At 35.4% G+C, this 20521-nt stretch overlaps 1 protein-coding gene across 3 annotated transcripts in view; it reads right to left on the bottom strand.

Annotated features, from left to right (window-relative positions):
- The window catches only part of SCEL (sciellin), a 46622-nt gene that overhangs the window by 7532 nt on the left and 18569 nt on the right, over positions 1-20521 (bottom strand). For 2 of the 3 annotated variants that reach the window (XM_071741447.1, XM_071741436.1), the window contains 7 exons: positions 19622-19687; positions 17551-17583; positions 16153-16416; positions 6660-6719; positions 5008-5064; positions 3056-3115; positions 1459-1548 (listed from right to left, as the gene is read on the bottom strand). In XM_071741447.1, the coding sequence (XP_071597548.1) occupies positions 1459-1548; positions 3056-3115; positions 5008-5064; positions 6660-6719; positions 16153-16416; positions 17551-17583; positions 19622-19687 (630 nt within the window). The remainder of the gene's footprint in view (positions 1-1458; positions 1549-3055; positions 3116-5007; positions 5065-6659; positions 6720-16152; positions 16417-17550; positions 17584-19621; positions 19688-20521) is intronic. The other variant, XM_071741457.1, reaches the window with a different exon arrangement.

Genomic DNA, 20521 nt, shown 5'->3' with positions numbered 1-20521 from the left:
TCACAATATAGACTGAGAACTCCATTTCTGATCAAGTCCCTTCTCTCAGTTCGTATCACCCACCACCATTTCAGGAAGGTAATATACATGTTGCCAAGCATAAGGTAACACTGCATATTGAAGCACATTCTTTGCCCTACCATTCTTGTATTATTTTTTTTTCTATTTTAATTTTCAAAGATGATCAGAATATGACTCCTCAGAAGCTCTGTGTCTGCAAAATGTTAATTAATTTTTGTATTGAATATTCATTTTGTGTCTTAATATTGTATGCTGTTTGAATTTCCTTTTATACTCAGCCCATTTATGGGCTTGGCTTTCAAGGACATGCACAAGTGTCAGAATACAGAAATTTCTGATGCACTCCAGCCTCCTACATCAAATGTAGGAAAATGAGAGATCTAAGACCTTGTACCCAGTTATATCCACATCAAGACTCAGGTGTGCATAAACTTAAACCTTGGGACATTTGCCATAGTTCCTTTAAAGTACCAGTCTGTAACTGCTTTTTTTCCTTTAAGTCAAGCTTGACAGAAGGTTTCTCCTTTCCTTCCCAAGTCATCAGCCTTGATTCAGGCAATTCATAATCATTATACAGCAATACAAGACCTTCACATAAGACTATGTCTTTAAACAGACTTAAAACTGTGTTTAAACAGTCCTGTCTACATTAATAATTATTTAATCCATGTGGATGGGTGAATTGGTACTGGAGAAAGTTTTTCCTAATCCAAAAAGGTCTTTCATTCAAGAATTATATTTTCTGTTGCCTTATATCCTGAAAATACATTTTTACTGTAAAGAAAAATATATTGTTTATTTCAATGATGTTCTATTACCAACAGATCTAATGTTAATTAGTGCTATTAAATATCCAAGCATTAAATTTTTCTCTCAGATTTGCAGTATGTGAGAGACAGAATTCATCTAGAGCAGGAGTATTGCAGGAGAAATTGTTTTTAAAATAGTTTGTACCTGGTCAGAAATTTAGAAACTGATGTTACAGTCTCAGTGACTGGGACAGATGATTTCATGGGTTCAGAGTCATCCTATACATGGTCAGGAACTTAAGGCACTTGAGTGAAGAGTGTAATGTTTTCATTACAGCCTCAGAAAGAAATAAGCTCCCTATGAGCACAGTATATCTAACATGAAGGGAAATTCCTTTCCTCTATGGATGTTATAGGAATTCTGTCTTAACTGCCCTCCTAAACTTCATGCTTCAGCTACACCTCTAGAGCTAAAGAGAGAAAGAAATTCTTGTGCCCCCCCCACACACACCCAGCTGTGCACTGGAGCTCTCTGTGCTTTGGGGGTTCCTATGCATAGGATTCTGGAAGCAGAATGTGAGTTTTCCAAACACCCCTGAAATTTGTTGCCTAAAGATGATTTCTCTTAAATTTGTGCATGAGAATGGCACTTTAGACATTATGGTTCTCAATTCACTGTCAACAGTACCTGGTCTTTCTTTCACTGTCACTGTAATAGTTTGTTTCTGGGAGATTATTTGGAGTCTTTGGAGGATTTTCATGTACTTGCTCAGTTACCCTAAAAAAAACAAAACCACACAAGATGAAAACAAATACTTTTTCAAAATAATTTTCATCTATGTAACTTTCAGTTACAGCCAAAAATGTAGTACCTTGGTCCAGAAACATTAAGTAAAATAAATTTATCTTTTTCTTCCTGTTGTTAAATCATCCTTGTGAAAAATAATGAAATCACTGACTTATAGTTTTAAGTCCTCTAGTTTATCCTGGTAGTTTCACATAAGAAACTTCATCTAACTTTAATTGAATTTGCCTCAAAGTGCCCACTGAGGTTTTTATCTTTGCAGTAGTGTCTCAGTACTTGATGGCATTATGCATTTTCTTGGCAGTATTGTATAATGTTTTATTTTTGTTTTTACTATATTTTCATTCCATTTATATATATATGTATATATATACACATATTAATATATATATATAAATATATACTACAATTATGTTTTATTAGAAATGACCAGCTAAACAGATACATAAACTCTTATTTCAAAAGCAGTATTTTAATTAGAGCAAAAGAAACTCTGTCCCCTGCAGCCTTCCCTGCCACCAACATGACATGCAAACAAATATAAAAATAAACCATGTCAGATAAATTATAATATTTAAGGAATAAGTGCTAATAACGTTTTTCATGACTTTACAAAGCAGCTCAAAGGCTGCTCTTGTTTGGTTCTGCCAAAGGTTATTTGGTGAAACAACTTGGTGATTATAAGCCTTAACTCTGGATGTTTGGGCTGCAGCTTGATTTATTTCAGTGAGCTTGCCAAGGTCTGAAGCTTTGCTAAGGAAACCTTGCTCAGTGCTGGTCACTATTTTATATGCATAGCATGCTGCATGAAGCAGCACCCTCTATTGTGCCTGACTCCTAATCTAGCAGGGCCCCTTTCAGAACTGAAAGAGAAACTCATTCACTGAAGATATTCAGTATATTCTTCTCAAGAGGGACTGCCAGGATAAAAATATTTTATATTAAAAAAATACCAAAGCTACTTCTGTATACAGATTTTCAAGTTCTTCCTCTTCATTTAGATTTAGAGCTAATTGTAAGACTCAAAAAATACCATCAGACTTGTCTCTAAAAACATAATACTGACCTCACATTTGTTGACAAAAATAGATCATAGTTTTTGCAAATAATGAAACTGGTAGAAGTGAAATTTTTAAACTATGAATGCATTTACTTATACTTCTTTGATATGCAGACAGTCAAGTTCACAGAACACCTAGATAATCACCAAAATAGTTACAATGATCTTATTCCCAGGCATTTTCATTCATTACAAGAGTTTCTAGATTTGAGCCACTGCTTATTATCAAAATACATGCTGCTATATTGTTATATGAGGTTAATCAGTCACAATTTAGAAACACTACAGATATCTCACTCAAGTTATGCAAATTCTGCTTGCTTCTATTAGGAATGCATATTTTCTGGTGCCACACTAGACAACTATAACTCTTGACATTGGCTCTTTACATTTCAGAGAGAACAATGAATTGAGTCTCACCGTTTTTTGCTTTGGTCATTACCAGGCTTGACTTTAGTGTGGTCACCAAGGTCCTTATCTCTATGAAAATGAGAAAGACTTTAAAAATTAATCGAATTATTTGCTACAACCTCAACATATTAAATTGGCTGAATTATTTATGCTGAAGAAAAAAGTAAATACGCATTTCACGAGGAAGATTCCTGACTGCACTGAGTATGTCTCAAGTGTTTCATAAGTGTTTAATTAGTTATGAAGAGTTATCAGTTCATGCTCCAATATTTTTCAATTTCTGTCCAGTGGGGACGAGAAACTACTCAAAATCACTAAGTTCCTTAGAGTATTGTAGGATAATTCAGGCTGGAACTCAGGTACCTTGGGAGGTCTCTAGTCCAACCTTCTGATCAAAGCAGGTGTGAGCTCTGAGGTCACACCAGGTTGCTTAGGGCTTTTTTCTGGTTGGTTCTTGCAAACCTCCAAGGACAGACGTGGCACAAACTCTTGTAGAATCATAAAATGGTTTGAGTTGGGAGGGACCTTAAAGATCATCCAGTTCCAGCCCCTCTGCATGGGAAGGGACACCTCCCACCAGACCAGGTTGCTCAAAGCTCCATCCAACCTGGCCTTGAACACTTTGAGGGAGGGAGCACCCACAACTTCTCTGAGCAACCTGTTCCAGTGTCTCACCACCCTCACACTAGAATTTCTTCCCAATGTCTAGCCAAAACCTACCTTCTTCCAGTTTAAAGCCATTACAACAAGTCCTGTTGCTATACGTCCTTGTAAAAAGTGCTTCCCCAGCTTTCCAGTAGCCCCTTCAGATATTGGAAGGTTGCTATAAGGTCTCCCCAGAGCCTTCTCTTCTCCAGCCTGAACAACCCCAACAATCTCAGCCTGTCCCCACAGGAGAGGGGCTCCAGCCCTCTGATCATCTCTGTGGCCCTGCTCTGGCCCTCCAACAGCTCCATGTCCTTCCTCCGTCGGGCCTCCAGAACTGGACTCCATGTGGGGTCTCACAAAAAGAGGAGTAGAGGGGAAGAATCAACTCCCTCAACCTACTCTCAAGTTTCCTCCAGGCATCCTGCTCCACTGCTAGACAGTCCTCCCTCTATCCATCCCAAATCTCTCTTGTTTTAGTTTGTGACCGCTGTGTCACATTGTGTTGCCGTGCTACAGGTGAAGGGCTTGCCAACATCTTCTAAAATGACTGTCTCTACAATGGCTTTATCATTTTAACTCGATAATACAATTTCAATCAGTAGAGACACAAGCATTGTGAGCTATGGCAATAGCTGCCAAAGTGTGGTTTTTTTCTTTGTTGTTTTACCCAGCACAGATTTCGCTTACAACTGCTGTTATCCAGGGTTGTATCCAGTGTGTAAGACCATATGACCACATTTATACTGGTAACTGGCAAACCACTGGCTGTGAAAAAGCTGATTTTATATCACATATGTATCACACATAAGAAAATTTATATATTGACACACTCAATCTATATAAAATATTAATGTAATTCTCAATATTTTATACGAAATGGTCTGTAATTACAAAGTTATCCATTGGAAAATTATTAAAGATTTTTAAAAGCCCACACTGCATCTTATTTGAAAATTCCTAATGATACTAAGAAAAAAAAGGATTTAAAAGAATTTATGATACACTTCTTTTCTATTTAAAGGACAATTTTTAGCTTGACAGAGCATTTCACAGTAATTTAAAGAACTTCAACAATCATGCACTGTTTAGAGTTCCAATAACAAAGTGCTAACTGTGTCTTACACAATAAATTTTTCATTTTTATTAGCCCGTAATTAATTAAGAATTTTTAGAAGTAAAATTCTATGGTTTAAATCAAATAAAAATACTGACTCCTCTAATGATTTTTACAGAACAGACACTATACTATTAGCCAATCACAAACTTACTTGTTTGTATATAAGTATGTAAAGGAAAGATTATGACAGCCTTACCTCTTATTTTTCTGGCCAGTAGTATTTGTTTCAGTAACATCTTCAAGGTCTTTTCGTCTGCAACAATAAACAAATACAACTGTTAAAATATTGCCCCTGATGAGGAAGGGGAGGAAAAAAGAGGAAAAATCTCAAGCCTTAGTGAAGTTTATGTTCAAAATTAGCAGACACTGTCCATAATAAGAAACTATGCTTACAATTTTCTACTAGAAAGATAAAGTTCTGCACAGTTAAATAAAAAATATTATATAGCAGAGACAAAAGAGAAAAAGTCTTAATATCAATGCCATAGTTTAAGATTGTTCTTTGCCAGTGAAGAAAGTGAAGGAGAAACACAAACTTTGAAATAACTCCAAGCAGCTTAGGCTCCAAGCAGCTTAGCAATCTACAGGCTCCAAGTAGTTTAGTCCTTTTTTGAATCACTGATTTGCAAAAAAACAAAAAAAAACCAAACAAACAAAAAAACCAAACAAAAAACAAACAAACAAACAAACAAAAAAAAAAAAAAAAAAAGAAAAAGAAAAAAACCCCAAAACCAACCAACCAAACAAAAAGTTTGTATTTAAACCAATAGTCCTCTGCTTCTTAAGGTGGCACCTAAATATATAGCCCAAAGTCCATATATTTTTGCTTCTGGAATGACAGGTACTTAGCTCCATGAGCCATCCTAGCTAACAAGTAAGGCACTGACTATGCCTGTGCTTACACTGAAAATGTAAGCACTCAAAGATTCACAAAGTTTAGATATACGGAAATATTTTTTTTTTAATTTCATAAATACAATTAAACCAGTGGCTAGTTTTTCCTCTGGAATTTTTAAAAAAATTATTTGTAAATGAATGTGAATGAGAAAGTCCACAATAGGCTTATTAATCTTAAAATTTTGGATGACTCCTAAAATTCAGTAGTGACTCAATGTCTTGGATTCCATCCTAATTAAATATATATGAATTAAAATTTGCAAAAAAATCCTACTCAGCTTCCAGGTTGGTGCAATGTGTACATATGTATGTGTATGTATGTATGCATGTGTGTGAGACTGTTTACTGCAAAAGAGATGATTACACATTGGCAACATTTGTGTGCTGCTACTGTCTAAAGCATAATTATTCAAGTTATCTGTAGAATTTTAATGTTAGGTGTGACAAAAATCACATTCCTCTTACTAGCACAGTACCCTGGAAGTTCCTCCCTTTCTGTATGCTGAAGGACTGCTTAGAGACCACAAAAAGCTTGGCCTGAAACACACATTTTTGAACAGCACATCAGTTCAGTAAGTTCAAGCTGTTCTTTATGGATCACTGCCTTTGCTGACTGAAATGCTTTGTTACAAATGCAACTCATCCATGAGTTCTTCAATATTTTATTTAATGCCTCTTCTGTAATTATATTGAAATATTTCTTTTAAATTTTTAGTGAGGAAGCAACTAAGGGATGGAGGGAAGCTTGCCATAGATACTATTTTTCAGCTGATAGAGCACATTCCAGTTAATTTATCTGTATTTTAATATTAACAATCCTTTGTAAGAAATCCTATTTATTGATCTACAAATATTTTACAGATTTGCAATATTACCTTTCCTGACATTCTCATAGTTACAAACTACTCACTGCCTTAGAAAAGCAGGGCCTGAGAAGCTTTGAAGACTTACTCCTTATCACTTGTGAAAGAGCTTGGATTCACTTTGGTGAGGTTATCGAGATCTTGGTTCCTTCAGAGACAGAACAAAACACAGATCAAATAAAAAATACAATACTATAGCCATCTGTCAACTAGCCAAATTAAATACTCAATTTAGAAGAAATCATAATTTACACACACTTTATTAATAGAGAAAATTAAACTGACAAAAAGTTCAAAGCATACATCATTGTATTAGTTCAAAGATATTCATAGACACAGCCATATGCCCCACATATGTTCATAAGCACACAATCTTCCTGGAATAAAGGAAGCAAGTTATGTTTGGAAAGAACAAGCTATACCCAATACTTATGTCAGAAAGGATAATTCCTGCTGAAAATGTGTCATGGACAACTTCAAAGTTTGCCTGACCTGTAAGATGCTGTGACATCTAGGACAGGTTGGATGGGCCTTCGAGCAACCTGGTGTAGTGGGAGGTGTCCCTGCCCATGCAAGATCTCCATTTGTTTAGGAATGAAACAAAAGCAGTTAAATGCAAGAAAAGTCTACTGTCATTTAGCTAGAATTCCGTAGCAGTCATTAATAAATCTGGATATTATGTACTTGTGCAAATTCTCTTTATATTTTCACAGATTTCACACTTTTCAAAGTTTTCCTCCAGAAGCTAAAATCTTGTGGTTATCTAAAAATATCCTCTCCTTTATGAACCGAATGGCAAATTACTTCCTCAGTCCTTAGAGGGAGCAATACTAAAATGATAATTTTAATAAGTCTTCAGGTAGTCACTTTCTTTACTTACATTTTTACAATTTTTATTAAGAAAAAACCTCCAGCTGTCCATGTGTCTGGCTTAAGTAAAATATTTGTTATTATTCTTGTCTCCTGCATTCTCTGTTCCTTTATGTTCTTAGAGGTATTTAAAATATGCAACTCAAGTCTTCTATAAAGCACACTGAAGTTCTGCAATTGCAGCTACCTCTGTTATCATCTTTATGTTATATACAACCCTCTCTCAGATTGGACTTTAGTTTTATTCATCCAAAACCCAAAAGCAGGACATTTGGGGCTCCTGTTCATTCTGGCTGCAGCCATGGGATCATATGCAGTTTATTCAGCAGGGTTATCAGTAGGCATTCTGCTTACCTCTGCTGACAGTCACAGCATGGGGCTACAGAAAGGCTGTGACAGTAGCAAAGCTGTGACCTGCAGGACAGTGGGCTCCTGTGCCTGATTTTCAAAGGAATATGAGATTTTGGAGAACCAAATTCCAATATGCTTTCTACGAGTCTCAACCCGGTAAAATAGATATGTTTGAAAATGTCCCCCCAGGATAGATACAAAAGATTGCTTTCAGTCTCCTAATATTTTCAATTTCTTTTTTTTTTTGATAATTTCTGGATTTTTTTTTATCATGTCCTACATCATTGAATTGATGATGATATAGAGAGTGATTGTAAAACATGCAAAAGTTATATCTTTTATGTAATTGTTGTAGGCAATATTTTTCTGTCAACAGGAAAGGAAAAAATTCCTTCAAGATCAGCAGGGGAGATTCTGGCTTGGAAACCAGGCCTTTTTTAAGTTTTCACATGTGCTTTAACAATTAGTCCAGGTAACTTCAGATTTGCTTTACCTTAAATTGCTCCATTCCTTTTTGCACAGTTTTCAAACAAAAAAAAAAACAAACAAAAAACCCCCCAAAACCGAACCAAAACAAAAAAAAAACCCAACAACAAAAAATTAAAACCAAAACTAACCAAAAACAGAGTTCTCTAAAACCCTGCCCTACCACCCATTTGGAAATAATGAAAAAAAAGGAAAATATAGATTTACAGGCTTCCAGTAGCTTAAGGAGCATTCCTTCAAGAACATGTTTACTGGCCTATATTAATCCTTTCTGCAGCTCAAGGGATAGATGAGTTTCTTCCCTTCTGTAAACCTTAAATCACCATGCCTTTGGCCTTTGCATGGCTTTTTTTTTTTTTTTTTTTTTTTGCTTCCTTGTACATTAATTTTCATTGCTTTTGAGTATCCCAGTGCACTGACTGTCTCACGAGGAAGGGACAGTAACAAAAGCCATGAAAATCGAGGCTGTTTGTGCACTCCTTGTCAGCTATCAGCCTGGTTTATAGAACACCAACACTGAAGAGTCCTGATATGTGAAGCCAAACAGTTGCAGCTGCCGATTACTGAATGAAAAAAAAAAAAATACATGCTGACTGAGCTGTTCAGCTACACTTTGTGGTTCCTTTGGAACAAAACTTCTGCAAAACATAAACCTTAAGAAGATACTAATTTATGGCACTGGTAACACCCCTGCACCTTTCACCCTCATGAAATATCAGCTTGCTGTGACTGTGGTAAGTAATCAGGGCTGATGTCTGGTAAATTGTTTGCCTTGAGGTGGCAGACTAGTGCCAAGGACAGGTCATGGGATGCACACCTTCAAGCTACTGCTTCAAGCATGGTTCAAGTTATTAGCAACTACAGCTAAAGCTGGAGAGCTGATTATAACAGAGCAGAACGCAAAGTAGGGCAAGCTGCAGGACTTATTAGATAAGTCAGAATTCATCTGACTGTGTTTGGAGCATGTTTTTGCTGATTTTTTTTAAATCTCACTGTTAGCAAAGCTACCTTTACATTAGCAGCAGCACTCAGTGGGCACCAGTGCTGGTATCACCACATAACCCAGCCTTGCATTAAAAATTGGATGTGCAAGACAGAGCCCAAACAGAATTTCAGGTTTTGTTTGAGAGTAGCTAGCAGGCTAAAAATCAGTAATATTATTTATACTTTTTCTAATACTCTAAAAGAATTGCCAGGTATTAAAGTGAGGAAAAGGCTAACGTATATTCACACATTAAAGAAGCTCCTTGACTATCAGACTATCACATTCAGTGAAAGGCTGATGTGGAGAAGTCTTTCCCAGTTGCAGACATAACTATCATTTGAAAAAAATAAACTATTTCAGTGTCCAGGGCTTGCTGAATGGAATTCACACTTCTTAAATTTGTCAACAATTTTGTTAAAATATAGATGATAATAGAAAACAGCAGCATGAAACTTTTACACAAAGCAGTTTAGACAAACTTGAGAAAATATCTTTCAAAACCAGCAGGTGGCTTGTAATGGATGCTCACAATTTTCATAGGTCATCCAAATGGATGCCACCTCCAAGTACAATATTTTTAGAGAAAGCCATAACATCACTGTAAACATTCTGTCCAGAATTTTTTGAAACAGATGAGGATGAGGTAGGTCAGACAGCCTGCCAGGAGGAGAATATATTGTTTACTCATAAATTCAAGAAAATGAAATATTTTAATACAGTTTCAGAACATGACTGAGATTCTTTAGGAGAAGCTAACTCAGAATAAGAAATATGTATATTTGTATTCTGTATAAATATACTTCAAGTGACAATACATAGGATTCTAAATCACATTTTGTAGAAAAGGATCAAGTCTTGATAAAACTAATAATTTTTTAAAAATAAAAACATTAAGACTTAGATTAAGACCCAGGTGTGCTTGTTATCATCATTGAAGTATGGAAGTCAATTCTATCAATTAATTTCCTTTTCCTTTTGTAATTGACCACCTCCAGAAAAAAAAAAAAGCCTACTCTGCCTTTAACATCCCCTTGCAGAAAAATGCTTAATATAGCCCTATGAATATACAGGAAAGCCCTTCTGTGAAGGGCAGAAAACTGTGCAACTGGGCCCTTGTGGGCCTCATGCTATGAAGTTGTTAACCAAAATTTTAATTCTGCTGCTGCCTGCTGTTTTGCCTCTAGCTGCTTGTGTAAAGTAGGATTAGAAATTTGACAACTAATGAAGAGAATCTAGCACAATAAAAGGCTAGCAAAGAATATAAATAAAGTAGGTTTAGAAAAAGCTGTCAAGGCAGACTGCATGCAAAAATTATAGCTTAGTCTGACTGGACACACTGGACACTCTTCTGCTGGATCTTGGACACCTATGCCTCTGAGACACAAACAAAAAGAGAAATTATTTCATGCTTGTGTAACAAGCTGTCCAGAAATTATCTAAATTTCAGAAGTGTAATATTCCTAAATTAATAACAGCAGAAGTTCCTTCCGTTACAGAAAGATTGTCTTTTGAGTTATCTAATTTTATTAATGTTAGGTATCTATTGCCTTCATTGATTTAATACACAAAATATCTATAGATATGGTCAGTAATTAATCCTTAAAGTTATAAAAAGGAATGTATCATGTAATCACAAAGTCAGATTTTTTTTTTCTTTTTATGCTCTGTATTAAAAACTTTCAGAAACTGAATTGCCTACATTTTGCTTTGACTTTCAGCCTGCATTTGATTTCTAACTCAGTTCACTTGAGCTAGAGCCCAATAGTTTTCAGTCCTTCTGCTCTGTCAGATAAGTTTGTGAATCTCAGTAATTTGAGCGGATAACATTTCTGTAATTCTGGTTTAACTGGTGACAAGTCAGACCACAACCAAAAAGGAGAACAGAATTGAATCTCATGCAGACATTCAAGCACAGCTAATAGTAGGGGCATTTTTGTCTTGAAAACACTCAGATAAAGTTTCAAATGACACAGAAACAGCAAACACATGTACCATACCTACAAAGAGCCTTAGTGATGTTGTTAGTTTGATGAAAGGAATTAAAACATTTCTAATGTGTGTATTTGCAATTTTAAGGGGCAACGAAGAAAACACTTTTTAAAAGCAGATCTTAAGAAGTTTGATCACATTTTCATAACCTTTCTTGTGCTGAGACCAAATTGAAATTGATCCTGAACATTTGTGGGAAAGGCAGTAAGAGAAAAAAATTAAATAGACCCCAGCAGTGCTCCTGAACCTCAATTATCAGGCAGGAGAGGATCACAGAATCACAGAAGAATTTGGATTGGAAGAGGCCTCCAAAGGAGTCCAACCCCCCTGCAGTACGAAGAGACACCCTTGACTAAATCAGGTTTCTCAGAGCCTCCTCAAGCTTCACCTTGAATATCTCTCGGGATGAGGCCTCAAATACCTCCCTGAGCAACTTGCTCCAGGATGCAAACACAATTCCCTAGTCATTCACTAAATGCTTACTAAACCTGTAAAAGGTTTGGTGAGCCCATTTCTAGTTCTAGGTACCCCTAATTACTGCAGGTATTCTTGCCTTGTTACCCAGAATTTTGTCTTCCCTCTTTGCTGACACACAACTAGTTCACATAATACAAAGCAACAATATTGTAGGTGTTGTTTTATGGACCAGCAAACTGAAGGACAACAAAATTTCAGAAAACTTGATGTAATTTCTTGAATCAGTGGGATGCTTCATGTCAAATCCCAGGGTACTCAGTGAAGCTTCCAGTCTAGTTACTCTGTCATCAGCAGCAATCCAGACACAGATACATTAAGTGAGGCACATGCGGTACTTCTAACAGGTCTCTGTTTTCTGATTAAAAACCCTCCATGATATTAGAAAAAAAAACTGAGGGGGCTTTCTAATGGATGGTATTATAAGAATTATATATGATATTTCTACATGTGATAGCAAACAATTCCATATGTTGTCCTTTCTTCAGTGATCTCTCCCAGATGAACTCCTCCAAATCATTCTGATCAACAGCTTCTTGTGATGTGAGGGAATATGCAAAGACCACACTAATAAAGTCTGGCTAAGATCATCAGGGCTTTTCTGGCCTGGTTATGGCAGCACAGAAGAAGACAAGACCCACCAGTTGCCAGCTGAACCTTCCAAATCTAAACTAAAACAGTTGGTTTAGATAATATTAAGTTTGTCATGCATCTCACTGGATAAAGCTTCATGGGCCTGAATTTTGATCTGCCATCCACAGTTGCTTTACTGTCCCTATATCAAACTCTGTAATTTATAACTGAGAATTAATAAAAAAGTTATTTGAGGAGACATTGGCATTTATTCTGAAGCAGGGTGCATTTCTTTCCACACTGCTATGCTCACTAACAAGAGCCAGGAGCTTTCATTCAGACCTGTCATCAGTAAAAGCAAAGGATGAGGGAATAGAAGAGCTCTGCTCTAAACTGTAGAAGCCATTTTATACTGTTCCAAAACCAGTATAAAACTTAACCTGAAGGACTCAGACTTAAATAAAGAGGAAGAAGTTGTTGATCAGAATGTTTTATCAGAGACAGGATGGAAAAGATCACGGAAGAAAGGACAACTTACTTAGTTTTGCTTGGAGGATATGTAAGACCCTGTAAACATGGAACTAACTTTTCAGCTGGGAATTAATGGGCTTAGATCTCTTCAAATAAGCTCTGCAATAGCAAATCACTTGTGTCAACATGCAGAAAACCTGTAAACCAGCATCCCTCTCAATGATGAATCTGTCAGAACTGGAAAGCAGAAGGTCCCTGTCACTAGGAAGTGCCTTCTGCTGGAATGCAAAAATGTATTATTAAAAATCACTGTATTCATTTGTACTATTAAAAAATCTTTAGAAAGTGTAAAGTCACTTCACCAAACCATAAATTAAAAAAATATCAATTGTAACCAAAGGAAGACCTGGCTGCTGGTTTCTAGTGGCTATCTGGAATTGCCATTCTCTCTCTTTAGATGAGATTTCTTCTTAATCTAATATTAATACATAATTGGCCAGTGTTTCAAAATACTCAGTGTCCCAAAAACATGTAGCTTGTGAACTGCTGGAAATATGTTTTTTGGTTATTCTGCATCTTTTGGCTACAATGTCTTTGTTACTGTACTGTTAAATGTGCCAAATGCACATATTTTCTTTACAGATCATATGCAAGGAAGCAGCATAGTTGAATACCAGTGAAGCTCATATAAAATCATTTCATAGAAATACAAACATTTTGCTTCTGAACTATAATCATTAATAGAAGTGACTACAGTTGTGTTAAACATTGTCAAGATATTTGAAATGTTTTAACAGGAAAGTGGTTATTTTAAAAATACAGTTTTTTGAACACCTGCATTTACTGGTTGCTACAAATCTTACAATTCTGTAGTGAAAAAATACAGAATGATAACACTCCACTGGCATGGAAAATAAACACCAAAAAACGCCTTGATGAGCAATGAATAAAAGACCCATTGAGTAAATCAGAAAAGTGTCAAGTGCAGTGCTCATATGCTGCTGCATTTGTGGGATACCAAGAAACCTTACTTGAGGAAGATCCTATTGTGCTATGAAAATACACAATTATTAGGTAGTAGCTTTACTTTTTCTGGATTCTATCCTACTTATGTTGTCTAGGATACCTACAGATGTAACTAGCCATGAGATTTTTATTCCATTCTGTTAATCATATCCAAAAGGTGAAGGTCCATATATCCATGCCTCCAGATATGTTATGTATATTATTGCATTATCTATGCTTTAAGATGGATGTCACCTCTAACTTGTACTTGAAAATGATGCAAAGACTGATTTTACATTTACAGAATCAGTGTTAGGCCTTGTGTGAAACACTACACAATGACACCTAAACTTTTAAGCAAAAGAGATAGTATCTGACATTGTTTCCGGTTAAATCCCTTCCAAAAATTTTTTTTTCTATCGTTGAGACAGAGTGATAGATTTTTCATAGAAAATTCAGGGTATTTGACAGAAAATATGTTTTGATAGAAAGTCAGTTGCCATTTCCCACTTATTTTATACTGAAATTAATGTTGTTCCTTTAACATCCCTATCAGAATCTTGAGTGAAAGACAAATAATCAGTAAAGTATGGCTTTAAAAAGTGTCACCTCAAAATCTTTTGGTTATAAGTAAAAATACTGAAACTAAGGATGTAAGATAAAATATTATTCTAGTAAATGTCAGTGTTACTAGAAATACTTTTCATGGGACTGTTTACTTCCCCTGTGTTGCTCAATTATTTTTGCCAAAAGCGTAATATTTAGATGGCATCTTTAATAGAAAAAAAGGTACTTCTGCTGACAGCTTCTAAATGAATTTTTGTTTACCATAAATTTAACAAAAATCTGCAGTTTTGTGAAGCTAACACAGCAGCAGCAGATGGATGATGGCTGAAGCACCAGCCAAAGGAATTACAGCAGGAGTAGAGAGGGCTGATTTTGCTCACTAAGATTACAGGCTACTTATAGTTTCTATAATGTCAGAAATTGCTGTAGCAGTGCAGTGTTACCATAGAAACTTGTAGGCCAGGGAAATATTCCTCCAGCTCTCCACCAATGGAGGAACAGGAATACAGAGCTGGATGTGGTAATGAGGGCCACAGGGGGATGATGAATGTGAACTGATTAGGAGTGAGGATTAAGCAAAACCTTAACAAGCCTTTAGGAGCGAAGAATAGCTGTGACTTCCCTGGTTAATACAGTGGCATATTTCATTCTCTAAGATTTCCCACATTTGTTGACAGGGAAATGTTTCACTGAAGCATTGTTTTTTTCCTAGGAATTGCACGGTCAGACATCTTTTGGATGTTTCTCTTAAATGTTTTGTACTGGTCTGATCCACTGGGGGTTTGCTGGAGGGAGGCACAATTCAAAATAATACAGACTATGGCTCCAGACCTCAGAAAGCTGTACTTCAAGGATAAAATGAAATAAAATTAGGTAATTTAAACTAATTTTAGTGTTTGCATCATTTAATATTTCCAGGTAAAAACTGCAAAATGAGCTGCTATAATTCTCAGTGCAAATCTGGAAATCTGTTTGTAATTCATTCACTTCTTAATTGCATATTCAGGCATTTTATTCTGTTCAAAGTTACAGAGTCAAATTTTTTGCATGGTTGTGGATGATTGTTTTGGAAAATGTAACATCTCCATCAGTAGAGAACCTTACAATTTGTTGAAATTTCAGTTAAAAAATGTATTCTATATCTTTTCCAACAATGTTTTTCATGTTATCCTGTATACTTTCCAAGATAAATTACTACATATGCCATCTAACATATCCCACAAGAACAAGTCCATCTGTTTAAACATACTACTTTTGTCACACTAAATGGTATCTGATGGAGGGTTTACTATTTAAAATGCTAACATTACAATGCACGAATGGTTTTTTGGGTTTTTTTGGAGGGGGGGGTTTGGAGGGATTTTTCTTTTTGTGAGTTTTGGGGTTTTTTGTTTTGTTTTATTTTGTTTGGGGTTTTTTTACATAAATAGATGTCTGTACATACTACCTCTCTCACAATTTATTGAAGATCAGAGCAAATATACTGTGTAATCTATGATACTACAATTCATCTACTTCCAAACATTTGCAGCAACTGTCTAAATGCTTCTCTTTAAGATGCAGGCCAGACAGACTGAAAGAATGAAGAACAAAACCTCCAAGATAATCTCACAAGTCAACTAAGATGGAACTCAACATTTGTACTTCTGGGCCACTTGTTAAGACTAGATAAATGCTGTATTTATCTCATCACCCTGTCCAAATGAACTATTAAATACAGGAATCAAACAAATTGAACACTATTATGTCACATTTATCCCAGTTATAAGTGTTTATCATTTAGTGTTTTGATTATATCTGTCTATGTTACCTTGCTGTAGCTTTTCCTTCTACATCAGTCTTTGATTTCTGAGGGGTCCTTGCTGTGGCTTTTTCTTCCACATCAGCCTTTGATTTTTGGGGGGCCCTTGCTGTGGCTTTTTCTTCCACATCAGTCTTTGATTTTTGAGGGGTCCTTGCTGTAGCTTTTTCTTCCACATCAGCCTTTGATTTTTGGGGGGCCCTTGCTGTAGCTTTTTCTTCCACATCAGTCTTTGATTTTTGAGGGGTCACCTGTTCTGATGACAAGGCAGCCCTGCAATAGGAATGGTGAAAATGTATTTACAGCACAAAAAAGGTATTAGGAAACACATTATATCATTTAAATGGGTTATCACTGCAGATACTACATTTCTTACAAGAGTAACAGCAGTGAGTATGCATTTTCATTGAAAAATACTTTTCTGTGTTTTTTTCTTTAAATAGATATGTAATATGTAAATATATATAACATAAAATTATATGTGAAAAATATTTATAAAGACTTATGTTATGCTCTATTTCACTAGATTACTGTATTCACTGAGTCTTTCCAAAAATTAGTATTCCAAGACTAGCAATTTTACTAATATGAATATAGTAATAAAGTAGCGTTTCTTTACTGCTTCAAAATTATTTTAGTAATCGGTCATTACAAAAATACTAAAATTATAGGAAATTATAAGAAAGGGAGAAGGTGACCAATACAGTTGGAAATTAGAGTTACATGCTTTTTATGATTCAATGATTCTAGTAGAATCTTTCTATTAGGATAGCAACTAAGCCATGATGAATTTTGTAGCTGTCTTAATTATAAACCATGAACGTACAGGTCAGTTAAGTAATCTTTTCCTAATTTAGACCATGTTAAATGTACATTTAATTAGTGAATTATTGAATACAATTATTTTCTAAAATTAGAACAACATTTGAAGACATTCAAATAAGTTTAGGGTACTTCATGTCAATTCAGCTCAATTCAGTTAATGCCTTCTATTACAAGCTTTTGCATGTACACAGCTTTTTAATTTAACCCTTTCTCTTCAATTAGATCACACTTTTTTCACTCTCATATCTCACTCTCATATCTATCATTTTTTCACTCTCATATTTTAATATGAAGAAGTATTTTTATTAGAACTGTGGAACTAAAACTGTGACACAGTTTTTTTGTGCAGTTAAAGTTTTTTAAATTTTAATAAATATGCAATGAAATTTTCTAAGCTATGTGAAAATAATTACATTTCTGCAAAGAAGGAAGTTGCCTCCGTGACACTGACAATGGAGGAACCCTCCCAGGCAATTATATAGTCTTTGTATTATAAATGAATGTAAATTAATAATCAATGTTTGTGCACAGGAATGTGTTACATTTATAAATGTAATACAAAGCAAAGTAAGCAAGACCTACATTGTTGGACCCTCTGAGTTTTCTGAAGTGATCCTAGAGAAAGAAAAGAATCACTATTTTGGAAACCAAGTAGCAAAATACTACTATCAAAGAACCTTGAAAGATTTTTATATCAAGGAACAGAAATAAATTTTACTTTTCTTTCATTCCAAGACAGTATTTTTCTTAATGTGGAACATAACATATTAACCCAAATTGCATAATATTAAAATCTTTTCATATTCTATGTATGTTACTCAGTCGATCATTCTTCAGTTAACATTCTTTAGTCAATCACTCTGATCAATAGTTTTTTTCTTTTCAGTACTCAATTCACAGCCAAAATAATCAGCTGCAATGAGCTTCCTCTATTCTTAGTTTCAACTGCAATTTCTTTTAAATGCACTGTGAAGTGTCCTTAATCATCTTGCAACTGAGGCCAAGCACTCCAGAAGTTTATATCATGCTTGACTGTAGAAGGCTAGAATCAGGTCTAAGAATTAGAAAAGTTAAACCCCACAAACCCATGACTGATGAACTCCCTTCCTGAGTGGAGGGGCAGAACAGTCAGTCAGCCATTCTTATATATCTGAAGAAAATACACAGCTCTTTGCTCCACCCACCTATAAGACATATAGTGAGTGATCTTTTAAAACTGTCATTATTAGCATCTATGCTCAGCACTTTATTTCCCAAACTTCGCAGGAGAGAAAAAGGCTTTCCTTTGGTAACCTTTGTTATTCATAGTAATATTCACCACTTGAAATTGCTGTCACATCTTCAAAGCACTTTTAAAAGATACACAACTAATCATTTAATACCCATCTCTGCTTAGCCAACTGTCTTTAGGTGACATCATTATTACATAATCCAGGAGGGGTCATGAAAGCTTCAGAAAGAATATCTGTATTTTGATCTTCTCTGAACTATGAGAGCAAAGGAGTAACAGGATAGTAAGTGCTGGAAAGGACACAAGAATGCCAGGTTTTGGTTTGTTTTTTTTTTAATCTGGGCAGATGCTGAACATAGGATGCATCCTATCCTGTGCTTTCAAAATTGCCATGATCGTAAGAGATGAGAATTTGGAATGAGGCCAGATAATTTCATCACATTTGACATATTAAAAAACATCTATGAAGAACTGACCTAAAATAAAACAAACTTTAGTATATAGGAGCTATCTTTCTGCTGGCAGGTGAGTGACTTTGAATCTTGGCCAAACAGATGGATGATAGTAAATATAGAATAAGGATAAAAATAATTTCCAGATTTGGTTTTAAGGATTCATCTTAAAGTCTTCCACTGAAAGAGATCCTACAAACTCCCTAGGCTATGGTCTACCAAGGAATTATGCCTAACATGACAATGTATCCATTCATTTTCATTTCACATAATTTTCAACATTGTTATGCATGTGATACATGTTGGAAGTTTCCCAGAATAAAACTAGGGAAACACAAGGCCATGCTGCATCCAACAGGGGACCTAAGCAAAGAATATCATAAAAGTTCATACATTAATATTTTAAACAATCCATACTACATGCCAGCACAAGACATATTGTCTGCTCTATTTCCAGAAAGCAGCCACAACTTTAGAAATAAACATTAAACATTCATCTGCAAGTAAATTTAGCTTGATCTTTTCTTCAAAACTATTTCTTGGACACCTTTCTGAGAGCTGACTAAGCAGATCTTGATGTTTTGTCTGGACTGTTAATCAAATGGCCCAGACTTTGTCCCTGGCTGTCACACCAAAGGACACCAAGAGATTCCTGCTCTTATGCCTAGGTGATCTATAGAAAATATGTCCTGTGGAGAGCTAGCTGGAATAGACCAAAGCCAAACCATGAATAAAGCATACAAGCATTGTAGAAAAAAATTGAGAGCTCAACTCAAGTTGCTGGTACTTCATCTACTCTGACCTCAGTCAATTCTGAGCATCAAGGTGCTCTGAGCCCAAACAAGAATTTAGGCATGGGATGTTTTCTCTTTGCATCTTACTAATCAAAGTCTCTCTAAGAATTGCCCTCTATCCCCCACAAAAAATCTAGCCAAGAATTAGGAAAGAAGTAGTGATCATCAATACTCACTGTTTAGTTTCCACTGTTTCTGTTGTGGTTGTGCTACCTGAAACTGGAGGAGGCATCCAAGATTGCCTGTCAGGGTTAAGAAATAAATATTTAAGTATTAGTTTCATGCTATGGGGCTGAACAGCATACTAGGAATATTAGACTATCAGAAGTGATACTGAAATACCTGGAAATTTTCTTAAATCATTAATATTTTGAAATACTACATGACAATACTTTTTAGAGCTTTTTTCCCTGACAAATTAATTGAGTTGGAAATAATACAGTAATTTCAATTTTTTCTCTTGAAAAATTTACCCTCTGACTCTAGGTAATCTTTTCTGCAGCTTGAATGTTACAAATAAATGTATTATTCATGGGAAGGACAATCAGATAGAATGCACAAAGGAAAGGGTGTCAAGTTTCAACCTGAGAAACTCATTCAGGCTGGTATCAGAGGTCACAGAAATATCACAAGCAATTTCAGTCCTTTTTTTCCTTTTCTTTCTTTTTTTTTTTTTTTTTCCTTTCTTTTTTTTTTAATTTTTCCCCTCAAAACTACCAATCCAGGAAAAAGCAATTACACCAAGAACAGTGCAATGCAGTGATGGCCTCTCATATCTAGAAAGAGCCTGAGGAGAACTGCTTGGCTGAAAACACCATAAACTTCCATGGAACAAGCAGGGCTGGTAATATGAAATGCTGACATTTGAATTTCTACTTTCAGAATTCTACTGATCAAAATTTTTATGCATAAAATATGGAAAAAATCACAAATGGACAGAATTTGCAGTTGGGAAGCATGCATAAAGATACAGTTATTGCCAGCAGCTACATTTTCTTTGAAAAATCTAGTTCTTTGTTCTACACCCTGCTTTTATTCTTGCCCACATGACAGTACCTGAGATCAAAATTTTTAAA

The sequence above is a fragment of the Heliangelus exortis genome, chromosome 1 (genome assembly GCF_036169615.1).
Source record: "Heliangelus exortis chromosome 1, bHelExo1.hap1, whole genome shotgun sequence".
NCBI lineage: Eukaryota > Metazoa > Chordata > Aves > Apodiformes > Trochilidae > Heliangelus > Heliangelus exortis.
The sequence above is the reverse complement of the archived record's forward strand: the minus strand, read 5'-3'. Positions and strand labels throughout refer to the sequence as shown.